The sequence below is a fragment of the Teleopsis dalmanni genome, chromosome 2 (genome assembly GCF_002237135.1).
Source record: "Teleopsis dalmanni isolate 2A chromosome 2, ASM223713v2, whole genome shotgun sequence".
Taxonomy (NCBI): Eukaryota; Metazoa; Arthropoda; class Insecta; order Diptera; family Diopsidae; genus Teleopsis; species Teleopsis dalmanni.
Window position 1 is genome coordinate 53,384,467 of NC_051847.1, and position 19,338 is coordinate 53,403,804.

A 19,338-nucleotide genomic window follows, 5' to 3' on the forward strand; every position below is an offset into this window, starting at 1 on the left:
ATAACATGGATTTTCGTCATTGCCCGAAAGAGTCAATTTTGATGTGCCCGTAACACTTTACATAACATAGGCCTTAATGCTACGTAAATCCAGAAGAGAACTAAAAGCTTTTACAAGGTAGACGGATTCGATTAGCAAAGAAAAGACAAGGACAAAAATCTTATTTAATTTATTGAAATTTGACTAACCATATAACGTTGTTTCGAGCATACATAGTACTCATCATCAGTGGTCTTAGGACATATTCGAATTTTTTGATTAGTTTACAGTCCATTTACACCGATAGTTTATAGGATTTCCACACGCACAGGACATTATGGTATAGAATTAAAGTACATTTTAATCTACAGCTAAAATCTGACATTTACCATGTTTACATACAACTAAAAATCGGTTTAAATAGTTAAAAATACAATATAAACACATTTTAAAATTAGTTTTAATTCAAAACAATTTCATTCTTAAAACCAAATATCTAGTATTATATTAAGAATTTATAATAGCGCTTTCTCACATTTCACTTCTATATAAAAGTTAAAATTACCATCCCATTCGCTACAAAAATCCTGCAATGAAAATTATTGTCAGGTTATAATTTATACAAAATCAAGTTAAAATAAAATTCAAAATTTTGAATAATGAGTAAACACTACATTCTTTCAGCATTTCATTATCTTTCAAAAAAGTGTCATATCTATATACAAAATGTTATATCGATAATAATATACCGATAGATGAGTGAGTGGTATATCATTTTGTGTGTACATCAAAGTAGGCCTCATTTTATTTTATTTAAATAGAAAAGTGAAAATTGTGTAGCATAATAAATTTTTTTAATTCAGTTTGATATTGTCAGAGATAGAAATACTATTCAAAATGTCTGAACATTCAGAAGAGCATATCTTAAATGAACCAAAAGCTGAATTTCAGCAGCCAAGGATTAATGAAGTTGCTCAGAAATTTTTGGCCGATTTGGAAGAAGAGCGTCAACGTTTGGGTGAATCTTTTCCTTTGTGCAAACTTTTAATTGATGAAAGTAAGTTTATATTTAAACAAATAATAATATTTTGTGACAGGTAATAATAATCACATGTTCTTCAAATTGTTTGACCTAAATAATACATGTTGAGAAAAACTGAAATAAAATATTTTCTTCAGACGAGGTAATATCAACAGATATTTAAATTCTGTTTAATGCTCCTAATAAATCATTTCCATTTTTCACAAATTATATATTAATATATTAATAATTTAGTTATTCAAAATGTGTTGCTTGATAATAATTTGTCAATTTATTTTTAGCGTTTGATAAAGTTTTTTCCACTGGTCGAATACCTGGTAAGGAATACTATGCAGATGTGTACAAGCAAAAGCCAATAAAAATAAGTCAAAAAGTATTTGTTCCGGTTAAACAATACCCAAAGGTAACATTTTAATAACTAGTCAGATCGTATCATTGTCTAAATATAAATGCTTTCGGTTTTTATAGTTCAATTTCAGTGGAAAGATTTTGGGTCCAAAAGGAAATTCTTTAAGACGCCTGCAGGAAGAGACTCAATGTAAAATTGCCATTAAAGGTCGTAATTCTATGCGTGATCGAAATAAGGAAGAAGAAATGCGCGCTTCAGGCGATCCCAGATTTTCTCATTTAAATAGGGATTTGTTTCTTGAGATCTCCACCCTTTCAAGTCCTGCAGAAGCTTACGCACGCATTGCATATGCTCTAGCTGAAGTTCGTAAATATATTGTTCCAGATAAGAATGATGAAGTATCTCATGAACAATTTCGGGAACTTATGGAGATCGATCCACAATCAGTTAAGCAGCTGAATGGATCCCACCCGTATATTAACAAGTAATTTTATTTATAATATTTAAAATAGTAATCTATACAAAAAAACAAACTATAAATTTTTCTTCAATTAGATCTGTTCTTGAGAAAAAAATTTCAGGCGGGTCTACTGGTGTGTCTAAGTATATGAATCTCATACGTAACATTTCATATGATCAAATGGATCCAGAGTGAGTTTTATTTCAAAAACAGTAATTTAGTGCTAAGATATAGTATATTTGAATGTTTTTACAAAATACTTTTAGAGCTGAAGTTGTAGCACAATCAACTTACAATCCGCGTTTTGCAAATCGCCAAGCTCAGCCAGCTTATGGTTACGCAAAAGGTATGTTAATGCCTATTGAAAAATTTTTCTATTTAAATATTAAGTTGGCTGGAACCTAAGAATAGTTTAAAAATACTAGTAACATCATATCCAAATTTTAAGCCAAACTAATAGTTATCTGTCGAATTATGAGTAACAAAAAATTTATTTTATAGATAGGGCAACAGCACCAGCAGGCTACAAGCGTCAACTAGTGGGTCCATATACCACAGATGCAAAACGATTCCGTGAAGGTCCCATAAAAGCTTTTAAGCCCCATTCTTATTCTATTTTAAATAAATATAAATAATCACAAATAAATATTACTGAATAATACTATGACCGCCACAAACAATTCAAAATTTCTAAAAATTACAATTAGTTACATATAATTTGTTAAACCTTATAAATTAATATTTTAAAACTAATAATATCTGTAAAAGTTGATTTACATGTTCTAAATAATAACATTTTAAATATCTCACGAAATACGAAAGAAATCTTTATAGTTTCTTCATTTTTTATTTTGCATTAAGTTGTACTTAATTGTAAAAACATTCAAATAATCATTTCACTTTAATTTCAAAAATAATAACTACTTGACAAAATGATAAATTTCTTTAAAATTAAACATGTAAATCGAACTTCAATTTATTATACGATTTTTTCAATTAAAATTTATAAGAAGATAATCTATAATAATATCATATATAATATATAAGAATATACCTTCATTTACCATAACTTACCCAATATAATTTAATCCATAATAAGTAAATCATTTATAAATCAAATTTTATAAATAAAAAAGAAATTAATAAAAATTATTAAAAATGTAATAAATATTCTATATAAAAGCAAAAAATAATTATAAAACTGTTAAAAACAGATAAAAGGTTTTGAATTGAGCACATCTTCCTAAATGATTAAGGCTGGTTACGTTTTGATTTGTGCGAACAATGCTTATTTTTTTTAAATTCTACGTTATAAATATTTCACACATATAAATTAAATAATTAAAAAAAATAGTTTAGAATTGGCCACATCACCCCTTAGGTTTGAAGCCTTGTTCCATATCCGCTATTATGAAAACTGTTCCCTGGAATTTTATGTGTGCAAACAATGCTTTTTATTTACTGGTAGTATACAAACCATTCTCTGATATTTTATGTCTGTGAAGATAATACCTATCCATTCCTTTTTTAAAAATTAGATTGTATTTACCAATATAGATGTCTTCGTTTCTAACTAAATTAGTTATTACCTACTGAAACAATCGCTTCGTTAATGTCCAGTGCATGAGTGGCGGCGATTACCTATTTTAAGGTCTTTTTTTTACTTTTGGTTTTTAATTTTCTGAATCTTTTACGGTAACACAATGGGTCAATAGACCATAGACCTAAGCGTGGGTCCTTAGAATTACCGGTATAATCTAACCTAACCTACTGAAACAAAAATTAAATATTACTTGTCTCATGATTCTGTAACTCGGAACAATACTTACAACATTAGATAAAAATATATGTTATGTTACACGTTTTTGGAATAATGAAATTTTTCTAATCCATTTGCAACATTTTAAGAGTCCATTGTAACATAAAAAAATAAAAGACTAATTTTATTTTTATAGTATATTGTATAAACAATTAGAAAAAAAACTAAAAACTTTGTATTAAACAGTATATTAGCTTAGGAGACATAATACAATATTACTCTATAAAATAGATCTTATAGTTCGGGTGTATCATCCGTATTAATAATTAAATAAAATGCTGTGTAGTATTGTATAATGTAAATATTATATAAGGTTTAAGTTTTAGTATATGAATCTGTTATTATTACTTAAATATTTTATTTCACATCAAACTTTAAATGGCTAATCAAATGATATGGATATTCTAACTTGTCATTACTGGTAAGGAACTCTATATACTCTAACAAGTACCAAATATTTTCACAGATCTTGGATATAAGGTAATTATTTTTGAACTCAAATTTAACTTACAATTATGTAGTAACTTATTTTCAATAAATCTTCAAATCATAACGCATTGTGTTTCAATTAAAAAAAGTTTGTGAATGAGTGTACTACGTATACCACTATTTCTAATATTGAAATGTTTTCATAACTGAATCGGTTGCTGAATTAATCAAAAGAACTATTATAAATAATAGATTTGTAAGCAACTCCAAGGCTAAACTCAAAAGGGCCCTTTGAGTTACAGACAATTTCTTTTCGTGATCACTTGATATGACACCATGCGACTTTCAATTTTTCGGAAAAACACATTTGCCGATGAGAGGAAATCATTTTATGGATGTAAGACCCATATAAAACGTTTATATTCACATCCTGAAAGATATCCATGGATAATATATAAACGTTATATAGACTTTATTAAACACCGCATTAAATCAAAAGGCGATTTCAATGTTTAAAATATGTTATATTTGCTATCTCGTCTCCCATGATAGATCCATACATAAAAAAAACCATAAACCATAAAACATCTAGGGATCTGGATGGCTTTAGTTTCGCTGATATGCGATATGGGAAACTTTTAAAAATTTGTTCCTACCCTGGATATTTCCCTTAATTGTTGCGTATTAACAGTTGTTGCAGGTATGACTGGAGTAAACATGATGCAGATGCGGATGTATTGGTAAGGCCATCAGATATTGTTGAAGTTTTTCGCTTTGCTCCCCAGTAATGTAATGCTTGTCGACTTGTCCAGATACGTTGAGCCGACATGCGTGTGCTCATAATCTGAACAGGCCACACTCTCTGGAAAATGAAAAGAATTTCGAGTGTTTCAGCACTACAGTTGGTCCAGTCGACATAAGGAACATGAATACAGTGGATTGTCTAATGGCAACTCTTTATATGGACCAAGTTCCTGCAGTTTTAACTTCATTAATGATTTTTGTGCACGTTTTGCAAAGGTCTGCAATTGTTGCCAAATCAAGATCGAATGTTAAATATCTCATGTCCGGAAAGAAACAGTCCTGTGATACCGACAGGTTCATTGACATATGTGAGAAGTGCTCGCCAAGAAGGGTGACGTTTTAGAATTATCAAATTACGTGCAAGAACGAAATCAAGAGAACAGTCATCTCGCTAATTGGTGTTGGTGATGTCCACATGATTCGAATTTTTTGCTGTTAGCCTACTTTATCAGACTTTTATGGAGTCCTGTGATGTTGAAGCACGGTAACTTTATATCACATATATTGAGGCAGTTCATAGACTCTTTGTGTTGTACCCAAAAACCAGCTAAATTTCCTTAATTTCGTTAAAATAAAATTAAGCTAGTTTGGAAAGTGTTCATACTGCCTCAAATTAAAGAAATCATATGTTTTTGCTATACAAATCGAAGGTTAAAAATTACATGCTCAAAACACCATTTGTATCTGCGAAATTTTAAAAAATGATTATTATAACTATAAAGGTTGGAATTTAGTAGTATTAGTGGATTTCAGGTATGTGGGCTATTATTTGATGATTTTTGTTCATCAACGTATTAAATTAAGAGTTTGTCAGTTTCTCAACCAAAGAAATTAACAAATCGCAATCCATTTCCTAAAACTAACATATTTTCATATATATTTCCATTTATAAATTTAAAATTACATGAAAAAAACACACATCTTTTAATTTCATTATTTTCACCATCGATTTCCCACGAATGAATCAATTTCAGACAAAATATTTTAATCAAATGTTCGCACGAAGGAGACAACACATCGTGCGAATAGTTTTCAGCAACTGTAATCACTCACATATAATTACGTACATTTGATTTGTTCGTACAAAAACGCAACAAAAATTCGCATGCAATGTAATCGCAGCCTAAGTACTCTTAGTAGTCTGCTCCACGAGCTACTCATAGTAAAACTCAAGTAAAGTACAAACTGAGAGCGTAATATAAGTAAAGTGTCAAATTACGCTCTTTACACAGATTTTCATGGAACAGCTTTATGCACAACCGCTGATTCATACATCAACACAAATTTTTATTTACTTAATTTGTTGGTATATACACAGTGTTACTCAAACTCGTGGAACAGAGCTGGTATTAGAAAACAAAGTCGAGAACATTATTTTGTATACTATAATGATAAATGTGAAAAATGATTTTTGACAGTAATTACGTCTGTTTGATCGTGATGATTGGATACGTTCACTGTTTTATTCTTTGTAAATTAAGGTATGTTCCGAGAGTTATTATAAATATTAAGTTATTATGAAACTGTGACAACAACTGCATTTCATTTGTTAAAATCCATATTGTAATGAATGCCATTGATTAAATTTACATATAATACTTATATATATATATATATTATCATTTATTTATTACTTTTTGTAATAAGTGTTACATCTAAGTACTTTATTTAAACTTCGATAAATAAATGACGTATCTTCATCGCAGCTAATAATTTGTGTGTATCTCATATTGATGTGGTTGGCATTATTCGCTTTATTGATTGAAGTAGAGAATTGAAAATTAAATTGTGAATTTATATTTTTACTTATAATCACCTACATTATAAAAAATAACATCAAATAAAAATGTCTGAACATTCGGAAGAACACGTAATGAATGAACCAAAAGCCACTGATCATCAACAACCAAAAATTAATGAGATTGCTCAAAAATTCCTAGCTGATTTGGAGGAAGAACGTGATCGCCTAGAAGAATCCTTTCCTCTATGTAAATTATTAATTGATGAAGGTAATTTAAACTGTTCACAATTATATAAGTCTAAAGTTGATAATATTGCATAATATGTGCTTTTTTATTACAATAATTTCACCTGAAGAACTGGTTTTCTTGATATACATTTTAGTTTTTGGTATCTATTCATATAAAATTAAGCCGTAGATAATGAAAAATTATATGAAAAAACATTTTGTTTTTTGTTTTATTGACTTAATGGATGAGTATATTGATGATTTGTTTGTTTTTGTATTAATGATTTAGCTTTCAATAAAATTTATTCAACTGGCCGCATTCCTGGTAAAGAATACTATGCAGACGTCTACAAGCAAAAACCGCTTAAAATTAGTCAAAAAGTCTTTGTACCAGTAAAACAATACCCAAAGGTAAAAATGATGTGCCATAAACAATATAAATGTACTCATTAAAATTTTAAATTAATTTAAAAAACAGTTTAATTTTACTGGAAAAATTTTGGGACCAAAGGGAAATTCTTTAAGACGCCTGCAAGAAGAAACGCAATGTAAAATTGCAATTAAAGGTCGCAATTCAATGCGCGATCGCAATAAGGAAGAGGAAATGCGTAGCTCAGGTGATCCTAGATATTCTCATTTGAATAAAGATCTATTTCTCGAAATATCTACTGTTTCGAGTCCTGCTGAAAGTTATGCACGTATTGCATATGCTCTTGCAGAAATACGTAAATATATAGTTCCAGATAAGAACGATGAAGTTTCTCATGAACAATTTCGAGAACTGATGGAAATCGATCCTCAGTCAGTTAAACAACTAAATGGTTCTCATCCATATATCAACAAGTAATTTACCAAAATTAATATAAAAAAAACAAATATTAAATATTTTTTCAATTAGATCTGTTCTAGAAAAAAAACTATCAGGTGGGCCGTCAGGTTTATCTAAGTACATGAATCTTATTCGAAATATTTCCTATGATCAAATGGAACCCGAGTAAGTTGTTTTTAATTTTAAATATTAAATATCATATTTTTATAAAATTATAATAATTTTAGAATGGAAGAACCAGTAGAAGCAAGCTATAATCCACGTGCTCCAAACCGTCAAAACCAATCTGTTTATGGGTATGCTAAAGGTATGTTATATTCAGAAACTATAACTACAATAGTTATAATTAAAATGATAATTAAAAACTTTTTTTGTAGCAAGGACAGCAATGCCAACAGGCTTCAAACGTCAATTGGTTGGACCCTACGCTACAGATACAAAACGTTTACGTGAAGCTCCTATAAAACCTTTTAAACCCAGTTCTTATTCTATTTTAAATAAATATAAATAATCGAAAAATATAATATTGCAAAAAGTGTAATGACAACCACAAAAAAATTTCAAACATTTTTATAATATCAATAAGTTGCAACTATAAATCCTATAAATAATGATTTAATAACTAATAATACATGTAAAAGTCGATTTACATATTTTAAATATTGCAAATATTATATATAACTTAGTTCAGTCAGGTAATTATATAAAACTTTTTATTTTTTTCTTAAGTTTTGCATTAATAAGATTTCAGAAAAATATTCTGCTTCATAATGAGACAGTATGGCAGTATTTAACTACACAAATGTAGATCGAACTTAAAATTATCTATATTCTTTTAATCACATTATATAATATATATATAAATAACCTTACATTTAATATAATTTACCCAACAAACTTGATTTATAAAATTTATTAAACATATAAATATTCAACAAATAAAATGAAAATGCATAAAAAAGCTTTATAAACATTCTATATACATAAATATAAAATATATATAACATAGATGAAAAATTTGGTATTAAATACGTTTCTTTTGAGACTGTTTTTACCTATAATGTGGAATGAACTTTATTTTTTTATACTTTTAAAATGAGATTTATATATATATATATTTATTTATTTTGTATTAAAATTTATTTTTATAAATAATTAATATTGAGATCGTTATTTGAACATTATTACATATTAATATGACTTTTTAAAAAGCAGTAGCTAATGGACAACTTATTTTATTTTTGTTGGTGTGGAATTCCCTCAATATTCAACAAGGTAAGCAAAAGGTAATGTTTTTTATATAGTTCTATACAAATATATAATAACTTATTTAATTGCAAATTAATGAACTAATTCAATAAATTTCGTATACATAATATTGTTGTTTCATTAGAAGTTTGTTATTGCGTCTATGGTTTAACTAGTTTTCGTAAAGAGTAGGAAACTAAATATTTTGGTCTTAAACGTTTGCATTGAAACTTTTAAGAGAATGATAAATGCATAGGACTTGTCTTTTATGGTAATATGCCACAGAAACTGTTTATCCTAAAAGAGTACAATTAGGTAATCTAAACGAAGTTTTTCCCTGCATGCCATACAAACGGTCTTTCTGATTGAACAACAGTAGGAATAAACGGATATAACATCTATACACGTTACATCTGTTTATTCATATCACAACGAAATTAACATCCATCGAATGTCAATTCTTTTTATGTCGAATCAATGCGTTTCGTGACCACGTTTTCATTGTGGGACGGTTTTCAATAAGCCTACGTCTAAAATGTAAAAGATTTCCCTATGAAGTAAGAAATATATGGTTCACTTGAGGTGACGAAATAGCTATATACTAAACATTCACTTACATTACGTCTATAGCCAGTTCACATCACAACTGTAGTTTTAGTTCTCATAATTTCTCTTATCTGTTTCCATGTTCAATCACATGAAATCAAAGTATGGTTTTAACTCATCGCAATGGCAAAGATTTGTCTTTTCAACGTAGGCTAGTTTCAATAACCAAATTTCGTTCAACTTTTTTTCTTTTTCATCATCATCTGCACAAATCATATTACTCCTCGTATTTGTTGCGCAATTCACTCATGTTTTGAATCCACACGTCTATTACGGTTGCGACTACATTTCGGATTCATTCATCAGCTCTGACGACCAAGTACCGCTTATATAGGCTGCGGGATAGAACAACATTTAAATTAAGCTAGCTTGTCTCTTTTAAATTTATCCTAACTCTTCAGGCATATTGGAGATATTTACATTATCGTTATTTAGAAAAAAATTCTCATCTTAAAAAATTCATAAAGATTATAAAACCAATCTCAATTCACTTGACGTGCTGAACTTGGTGTAAATCTATGGTTTAAAATGCAACTAAGGATTAAGGGGAAATTATAGGCTAACTACAACAAAAATTTACCAAAATAAGAATTAATAAAAAACTGCACTTAAAAATATAAAATATGTCTTTAAAAATTGTGTGTACAATAGTTTTAAACTATATAACTTAAATTATATAAATATCAGACATGGTACATTTTTTACACTATAATCATTTTTATGGTAGGTAATTTGTATGAGACAATAACATTATTACAATGTTAGCTTATATGTGTTATGAATTACTGGGTACACTAACATTTCGTGTACCCAGCAATTATATTCATTGTAAATTACTTTTACACACGAATGATTACATTTAGCTACAAAAATGTCAATTTTATTAAAATTATTTAAGTATTAGATTCATGCACATTTTACTCGGGTATAGTACTTAAGGTTGATACGGTATATGAGAATACCCACCACACTCATTCAGTACTGTACTAGATTATGTTACGGTCAAAAATCGCCACATACCGCAACAAGTACAATTATCCATGGTACATAGCAGTCATTTTAGTGATGAGTGAGAGAAGAGAATGAAAAATTAACATTAAAATAAATTTGTCAATTTTTTATAAGATTATTAAAAATATTATCTAATAAAACTGAGAAGTATTTTGTTAATGCATGAAGTGCATTGCACTAAAAACTGATAAGCACTGTGAGTATCACACCGCTTATACTTTGCTGTTACTGAAATGCGCAAAGGTCTTGAATACGATAAAGATATATTATGGCGTCAATGCAGAACACTCGTTGGTGACTGACAAAAATGGAGATAGCCCTCTACTTTTCTATATAGCAACAAACATTATTACAAAAAGCTAGTTATTTGCATGGAAATTTTTATTAAATTATAATAATTTTCACTATCATTTTTAATTATTTTTGAGCGATATGTTAAGTAATTGTTTAGTATTTACTCAGAGGCAAGTAAATCTTATAGATGTCTAATAGTATGTTCCCATTCCCTTTATTAAGGCAGTTTATTTGATGAAGATAACTAATAAAGTTATTTAACCGTACAAGAGCGTGATTAAGGTCACTAATGAACTTGATTAACCGTACAAGAGCGTGCTTTTCAACTTAGTATAAAATAAATTAAGGGAAATTGCAACAAAAATGACGAATGCAATATTATAAAATATATTTCCCGAAAAAGAACTTATCGAAATTTGACAGATGAAATTAACCTAACGGATCAGGTTACGTTATGTTAATCTGGCTAGCTATAAAGTCATACAAAGGCATATTAGATCCTTCGGATAGAGTTAAACATTTACACATTGTAGTAGACATTTAAACAAATTTAAAGAGTGTTTGAAGCTTTATTTCTGAGACAGTGGCACTAAACATTTTTCAAAGATTTTTTTTTAAATCTTGAACAATTTTAAGCATAAAGTTTGTTCATAAGTATTGAAAAGTTCTTTAAAGCATAAAAGTGCATTCTCTTGCATATATTAACTGAGAGAGTAAGTGGGAATTTAATAACATTTTGTTCATTTTTTGAGTATTAAAATATATAACTGTGTATTATCTGTCACAAAAGCTGTGTTGAAAGTTATCTCTCTTCGTAACAAAATCAAGTTTAAATTATAAATCCGTTTTGCAATCAAAACTCTACAGATGTTATTTTATTTGAATTGTCATTTGTATAAAATCTAATTTAAATTAAATTCGTAATTCACAATAATACAATCTTACACCAATATTGTATATAATTCGCAATATAGATTACGAATTGCGATTTACGAACGCAACTACAAAAATAATTATGAAAATAAAATAATTATAATAAAATGCTGTATGAATATGTTTTTAAAAGAGAAACTTGAATGAAGTCAGTTACAATTACTTGCGCTGTGTGAATAGGCACAAAAATCTAACCATTTTTACCAAAAATTTTGCACTGACTTAGACTTTTATAAGATTTAGCTAATACTAATTATATTGAAAAATGCATTTACTCAAAATTTTTTGAACGCTTCTATTAATTATATCATTTTTTTCAGTGTTTTAGTATATAAAATTAATGAAATGCTTAACAGCTCTATCTAATTAGTGATGATATTAAAAATTTAAATTTTAAAAATACTGCATCATGTATATATTATACATATATATTTTTTTTTCTTTTTTGAAACGAGCGAATTTTGAAGATTACTATAGAATATAGTAGCTATATTGCTTTAAATAATATCTAATTTTTTTTTATTTATTATTAATTAGTTTTTAGCTAAATTTACTAGATATATTGTTTTAAATAAAATCTGATATTTTTGTTACTTTTTATTAATTGGTTTTTAGCTAATATTTAGCTAAAAGCTAATTATTTTTAAGTTGACTATAGAATATCGAAATATTGTTTTAAATAAAATGTAATTTTTTGTTACTTTTTATTAATTAGTTTATATCTAATATTTAGCTTAAAGCTAATATTTTTGAAGTTGACTGTAGAAAATAGTCGAAATATTGTTTTAAATAATTATAATTTTTAAAAATAATTTAAAAAGCCTGTTAAATAATTATAACATCTTAACGTTTGAAATAATTTAAAATAAATTCAATTTTTAAATAAAATAAGTAATTTAATGTACGTATGTACAACTTGCAAAAAAAGGAACAATTTACTACGTTTAGGTTTAAACACCAACACTGAAAATACGCCGACGTTCGTTGTCCTCCTTTCACCACTATCGAATGTTTCTGAATACATTTGCCTGGAGTTAGCCGTCGTTTGTGCAGGAAAAATCGAATCGGTGGAGAGGAAATATTTTATTAAAGTGCAAATTTTTCTTGCTTTAGTTTAACTGTAATATTTTTAATAAGGTAAAGTTTTTGACTGTGTAAAGAAAGTAACTTTATTGAGATTTTCTAACATCTATTATTAAACAATATTCTGGTGCAAGCAGTGAAAAAAGTTATACGTACGTGTATGTACATATAATGAAAAGCGTGTATTAATAAAAAAGTGAAAGTGCAGGATAATTGAAACTATGTGTAGAGATCTATGAAATTAAAAAAGAAATCAAATATCAGATACACACATTTACGTATATTAACTAGTTACACTAAAGCTGTGAAACGTCCGTCTGCTGATTTTTGTAACTCAACAATTCGCACTCATGCATACATATAAATGCAACAACACAACACATACTGCATTAATTGCACTAGACAGAAGGCAAATGTAGATCGTTACTTCGACATTTTCGTTTATTTGCAGTGGGGTAATGCGTGCGTAAAGAATACATTTCAAATGAATTTAATTAAAATTAAATAAAATCCATACGGAGTTGTCATAATAAGTTTATTTTGAAGTTTTGTTTGGGTTGCACACACATAGAAGTATACACAACATTTTTTTTTTTTTTTTTGTAAACATGTATTAAGATATATGTATGTATTCTCGTCTAAAAAAAAGTTTTAATTGATTTGAAATAATTTATATACTCATTAGTTTTATATTAATTTAAAAATTATATGCATACATATTTGTAAATATATATATATGTGAATTTATGTATATGTTTATATTTCAGGTTTAGACAACTTCTGTTTTTTCCTATCATAATTTATTGAATTTTAAAATTTTTTTATTTTTTTTGAAATTTGACAAGATATTAAAGTTGGTAATTTTGCTTCGTTTGTTTCTTTATTGAAGAAACTAATATTTTCTGCACATTGAGTGCTTTTTTGTGATAATACATTGCTGACAACATGACCGATGCTTTTGATGGCAACGGTGATTACTCCCCGTACAATGATGACGACAATGAATATAGTAAACAACGCAAAAGTGGCGTAGGCTCCAATACGGTGCCACATAATGGCGATAACACAAATCATGTCTCATCTGGAGGTCCCGGCGCCTCTGGTGATAGTGGGCAGTTAAATGAAAAGGCTAACGAGTACATTCGCGACTGTTTAAGTGAAAAAAATCGAATGGATAGAAAATTTCCAATTGCTGAAAAACTTCTGGAATGTGGTGAGTCTATTTGGTATTGAATTGTTTCCTGTGAATTTACTTTAAACTTATTTCTTTAAATATTCTAATTTAAAATTTGTGTTTTTGGATGATTTTTTACAATTTTCGGGATTCGGATTAATGTGAAGTTTACTACTTCTATTAATTTTTCTACTAAGGTGTATGTCGATATAGTTTGGTTCTCAAGCTGTCGGTCTTGAATGTCGTAAAACTTTAATTACATAAACAAAATTATACATACTAGTTGCCGCAAGTTTTCTCATCTAATTGTTTGTGGAATCTATATAAAAATATATGACTTTAAAACTGGGTGTCTCGAAACACCAGGGTTTTACTCTTACTTTTACATATAGACAAAAGAAAAAATTAATTCAAAGGTAAGAGATGGAAACCGTTATTTATTCTTATATTGACATATAGATAAATGGAAAATATTCAAATATGTATAGATGAGAAGCGCTACTCTTATATTGACATATAGGTTAATTGAAACACTGATTCAAAGATAAAGCGATTAAAATTAATACTCTTATATTGACATATGGATTAATCGAAAAAATAATTCAAAGATGAATAGATGAGAAGCGCTACTCTTATATTGACATATAGATTATTTGAAAAAAACTCAAAGATAAAGAGATTAAAATTAATACTCTTATATTGACATATAGTTTAATGCAAAACATAATTTAAAGATGAATAGATGAGAACCATTACTCTTATATTGACATATAGATTAATTGAAAAAAACTCAAAGATAAAGAGATTAAAATTAATACTCTTATATTGACATATAGTTTAATGCAAAACATAATTTAAAGATGAATAGATGAGAACCATTACTATTATATTGACATATAGATTAATGGAAAAACTAATTAAAAGATAAAGAAATTAAAAATATTACTCTTATATTGACATATAGATTAATGGAAAATATAATTCAAAGGTGAAGAGATGAGAACCATTACTCTTATATTGGCATATAGGTTTATTGAAAGATAAAAAGATTGAAAATAATAATCATATATTAACATATAGATTAATGGAAAATATGATTTTAAGGTCAAGAGATGAGAGGCACTACTCTTATATCTTATATATTGTATTATCTTATATAGATTAATTGAAAAATTAATTCAAAGATAAAAAGATTAAAATTAATACTCTTATATTGACATATAGATTAATGGAAAATATAATTCAAAGATAAAGAGATGAGAAGCACTACTCTTATATTAACATATAGATTAATTCAAAAACTAATTCTAAGATAAAGAGATTAGAATCAATACTCTTATATTGACATATGGATTAATGGAAAAACGTATTTTAAAATGAACAATTCACATAAATACAGAAGAGATTTTCTTAACATCGCGATTTAAAGACAAATTTTGTTAAAAATTCATTATTTTAAGCAACTTTTTTGACTGTATTATATGTTGATAAAGTTAGATTTTCACGATGTTGGGATTTAATTCTGTACCTTAATTACAAAAAAAAGAGTAGTCACGACATCTAAAAAGGTGCCAAATGTCTCAAGTAATCTAAATAGCTTATTGTGAAAAACAAAATAGCTATAGGAACCAATATTACAGTGATTATTGGTTATAGGACCCAATAAACACGTTCTACATCCAATCTTATTGTGTATGTTTTATCATCCTTATCTGGACTTGATTTTCAAGTCGGTATTGGTTACAACAACAACAGAACCTGTTAGTCTTTTATTTATAATTAAATAAAATAAATAAATAATAGATTTGTTTCAATATAAATATTAATTATTTTAATTGAATATAGCAACAAAAATAAAGTAATGCATTGATATAAAACAATCGTCCAAATTTCAATTGACAGTATCACTAGATAGGTAGGAACGTGTTGTCATTAGAGTCCATTATTTGGAAACATGAACCCTAAGGCTACATTACATTAGCATTGTGGCACCGCATTCGAACTATTCGGTACCAAGCACCTCATCAAACCTGTTAGATCTGAAATAGTAATTGGATATAATATCTTTTCTTGACGTATGTCTGGTTATCCTGTTAGCATGTTTCCTCTTCGGGAGGAAAAAAGTTTCGGTAACTTTGTTTTTCAACAGGTATACCGGGTAGGTAGACATGTTGCTTCCAAAACTTATCTTTTTCTCTTAGAGACATATTCTTGCCTATAAGTTTACAATTCGCCTAAAGCAATAATCAGATATTGTGATAAATATATGTACATATATATTTAATACTAAATATTTAAGTATTATATTTAAATATTTAAAAAATCATTTTAAATTTAAAATAATAACTTATTTAAGAGTTTTTTTTAACATAATAATTTAATTATAGAACAATCGAAATCGTACTGTAGTTCTTACTTTGTGATTGATTTTATTCTACATTATTTACCTTCTTATATTATTTTTTTAGAAATTGAAAAAGTTCAAAGTACAGGCCGTATACCCTCACGTGAACAGAAATATGCCGATATTTACCGTGAAAAGCCAATTCGAGTATCACAGAAAGTACTTGTTCCAATACGGGAGCATCCAAAGGTATTTACAATAATTTAAAATGCAATTATGATTTTTAATTTAATATATATATTTAATTGACAGTTCAATTTTGTTGGAAAATTGCTTGGGCCTAAAGGTAATTCACTAAGACGTTTACAAGAGGAAACTCTTTGTAAAATGACTGTTCTTGGACGTAACTCAATGCGCGATCGTGTAAAGGAAGAAGAATTACGTACCTCTAAGGATCCTAAATATGCACATCTAAACAGTGATTTACATGTTGAAATTTCTACAATTGCTCCACCAGCTGAGGCTTATGCGCGCATTGCATACGCAATGGCCGAACTTCGAAAATATTTGATACCAGATAGTAATGATATTATACGACAGGAACAATTGCGCGAGTTAATGGATAGTACCAGCATTAATGAGAATGATGGTGGTAAGTCCACTTTTAAGAAAGCTTCACATACCCAAGGTACAGGTGGTGGAATAGGCATGACCATGAATACTTCAACTGGTGCTTCTGGTTCAAGTAATGTGTTGGGTGGCGGAAATAAAAACATACCCCATCATGGATATAATAGGTATGCGTCTACTGATCGCAACTTCAATTTTTTCGCTTTATTCTTTATGTTATGTTACAGAGCACCACAGCAGAATCAGTTTAGTAAAAACTCGGTTGCTCCAAAGCAAAAGGTTTTGTCGATTTTAGAAAAAGCAAGAACTGCAATGGATGAAGGATATGGGTATGCCCTCAAAACATTTTTAGTTTTGTTTTTGCCATTAAATACAATAACATTTTATTTGCAGCCGTAGTTATGATGATCATATGCCGTACGAAACATCTTATGATAGCTACTCCTATGGACACGCTCCACCTCATACTCACCCATCACAGGCGACTGGCATGAATTTACCAAATATGAGTACACGTGGTCCGTACGATACTCAAGAATATGATTCAGATTTCAATAGACGTGATTATTATCAGCATTCGCCTAATTTTGGTGGTTAGTTAACATAGTGAAATAATTGTATATATCAAAATAAAATTAAAAAAAAAACATTTAAATATAGCTGGTGCCGGCGTATCTCAAACAAACCAAAATACTGGTTTAAATCCCAATCATAATCGTAGTCATGTTAACAGGTGAAATTTATTAGGGTCTGGTCAAACAAATGTTAATTCTCTTGCAACACAAGTTACAACAAACTCTACTACCACCAAATGTAATAACAATACTGTTTTACCCCCACAGCATCAAATGCAATTACATACAAACAACTTCGGGGGCAACAACAATATAGTGAAGGTAATTGAAAAGAACAGGATTTACAGAAGAAGAATTTACTAAAAAAAACATTTTTTATGTACCTTACTTTTATATTAGCAACATATGTCAGCAACAAATGTTCATCAACAACAGCAAAACCACCCACCGCCTACATCCAATCATGCACCGAACGGCAATATGCATAATATTCCCGGTTCAAATGTGGCTAATACCATACAAAATGATTGCAAAGCTTTTTCAAACATTAACCACCTAAATAATATATCCAATATTAATAATCAAAAAGCTCCGCAAACACAACCAACTGCTGCTGTTAATAATCACCTCCAAGGTCCCGCAGCAACTGCTGCTAATCTGCTTTTCGTAAGGTATTAAACAAAAGTTTGCTACTTACACCTGCTTACTTATATAAATAGTTAATATTAATTCGTTTTAAGAATATTACAAAAGAATGTAGTATAATTTTAAGTTTAATAGTATTCTAATCTCATTTTATGCTTTCACTTTACCCCCTTCCAAACACCACACTCCATTGCCTAATTGATACCGTATATTATTAGTGCATAATTAGATTGTTGTTTTATTCCTTTATGTATAATTTTATTTTATAAATTAAAAAATTTTATTATTAAATTTTTTTAATATAAATATTAATATAAAATTAATAGGTAGGAAGCGTTGATTTTAGCGCATTTGCGCATTTGAATAAAATTTAATACTAATATAAAGTAGCAATCGTAAGAGATTTGCGCACAAAAATTATTTTCCTTAATACTTAAAACTTATTGCTAATTTAAAATAGTAATCTTTTAGAATTTGCTCACAGTAAAATATCTTCCTTAATACTATATTAAGATTTTAGCGCCTTCAAATTAAATTTACTGCTCATTTAAAATGGTAATCTTTTAGAATTTGCTCATAGCAAAATTTCCTTTTTAAGATTATATTCAGATATTATGACATTCAAATCAAATTTACTGCTTATATAAAATGGCTTTCTTAAAGAAATTTCTTCCCTAATACTATATTAAGATATTAGCGCATTCAAATTAAATTTACTGTTAATTGAAAATGGAAATCTTTTAGAATTTACTCATAGATAAATTTTCTTTTTAATTTTATATTCAAATATGGACGCATTCAAATTCAATTTTATGCTAATATAAAATTGCGATATTAAAAGACTTGTTGACACAAAATTTTTTACCTAATATTATATTGTCCAAAATATATTCTGGGGTGAAGAACCAGCAGTTTTATGTCACTTTTTCAAAAAGAAGTAAAAAATTTTTTCTGAATAGTTTAAATACTTTTTTTTTGTATATGTATATATATTTTTTATATTTATATTTAATGTTCTGTTTTTATGTAAATTGCGTATATCACTTTATTTTTTAAAATAATCATGAAATTACTTCATATACAGTACTGCATAATATACATATAAATTTACAATT

At 28.0% G+C, this 19,338-nt stretch overlaps 3 protein-coding genes across 4 annotated transcripts; all 3 read left to right on the top strand.

The window, feature by feature from the left end:
• Positions 1-753: 753 nt before the first annotated feature.
• LOC119684087 (KH domain-containing, RNA-binding, signal transduction-associated protein 3-like) lies at positions 754-2,507 on the top strand. Its single transcript, XM_038098037.1, has 6 exons — positions 754-1,036; positions 1,303-1,424; positions 1,490-1,854; positions 1,926-2,021; positions 2,097-2,176; positions 2,332-2,507. Exons 1-6 carry the CDS (start codon positions 877-879, stop codon positions 2,463-2,465), a joined length of 957 nt encoding a protein of 318 aa, XP_037953965.1. The 5' UTR covers positions 754-876; the 3' UTR covers positions 2,466-2,507.
• A 4,076-nt stretch (positions 2,508-6,583) lies between these two features.
• Positions 6,584-8,236, top strand: LOC119684073 (KH domain-containing, RNA-binding, signal transduction-associated protein 3-like). The gene is made up of 6 exons (XM_038098021.1): positions 6,584-6,891; positions 7,141-7,262; positions 7,330-7,694; positions 7,750-7,845; positions 7,908-7,987; positions 8,058-8,236. Exons 1-6 carry the CDS (start codon positions 6,729-6,731, stop codon positions 8,189-8,191), a joined length of 960 nt encoding a protein of 319 aa, XP_037953949.1. The 5' UTR covers positions 6,584-6,728; the 3' UTR covers positions 8,192-8,236.
• Positions 8,237-12,717: 4,481 nt separating this feature from the next.
• LOC119679833 (KH domain-containing, RNA-binding, signal transduction-associated protein 3-like) lies at positions 12,718-18,069 on the top strand. 2 transcript variants are annotated; one of them, XM_038092402.1, is made up of 9 exons: positions 12,718-12,909; positions 13,701-14,068; positions 16,498-16,622; positions 16,686-17,170; positions 17,231-17,332; positions 17,397-17,596; positions 17,664-17,736; positions 17,846-17,899; positions 17,978-18,069. In XM_038092402.1, the coding sequence occupies exons 2-8, from the start codon at positions 13,801-13,803 to the stop codon at positions 17,892-17,894; spliced, it is 1,302 nt and encodes a 433-aa protein (XP_037948330.1). In that variant the 5' UTR covers positions 12,718-12,909; positions 13,701-13,800; the 3' UTR covers positions 17,895-17,899; positions 17,978-18,069. The 2 variants fall into 2 exon arrangements, with proteins under 2 accessions (XP_037948330.1, XP_037948331.1); XM_038092403.1 differs by having other exon boundaries at positions 13,745-14,068.
• Positions 18,070-19,338: the final 1,269 nt, after the last annotated feature.

What these genes read in the sequence shown, in the direction of transcription:
- LOC119684087 (XM_038098037.1), top strand. Translation starts at nt 877, where the DNA reads ATGTCTGAACATTCAGAAGAGCATATCTTAAATGAACCAAAAGCTGAA. An exon ending in TCCCACCCGTATATTAACAA is followed by an intron (nt 1,855 to 1,925) that starts GTAATTTTATTT and finishes TTCTTCAATTAG; the next exon opens with ATCTGTTCTTGAGAAAAAAA. An exon ending in TATGATCAAATGGATCCAGA is followed by an intron (nt 2,022 to 2,096) that starts GTGAGTTTTATT and finishes AAATACTTTTAG; the next exon opens with AGCTGAAGTTGTAGCACAAT.
- LOC119684073 (XM_038098021.1), top strand. Translation starts at nt 6,729, where the DNA reads ATGTCTGAACATTCGGAAGAACACGTAATGAATGAACCAAAAGCCACT. An exon ending in TAAATTATTAATTGATGAAG is followed by an intron (nt 6,892 to 7,140) that starts GTAATTTAAACT and finishes TTAATGATTTAG; the next exon opens with CTTTCAATAAAATTTATTCA. An exon ending in CAGTAAAACAATACCCAAAG is followed by an intron (nt 7,263 to 7,329) that starts GTAAAAATGATG and finishes TTTAAAAAACAG; the next exon opens with TTTAATTTTACTGGAAAAAT.
- LOC119679833 (XM_038092402.1), top strand. Translation starts at nt 13,801, where the DNA reads ATGACCGATGCTTTTGATGGCAACGGTGATTACTCCCCGTACAATGAT. An exon ending in CCCCATCATGGATATAATAG is followed by an intron (nt 17,171 to 17,230) that starts GTATGCGTCTAC and finishes GTTATGTTACAG; the next exon opens with AGCACCACAGCAGAATCAGT. An exon ending in AATCGTAGTCATGTTAACAG is followed by an intron (nt 17,737 to 17,845) that starts GTGAAATTTATT and finishes TTACCCCCACAG; the next exon opens with CATCAAATGCAATTACATAC.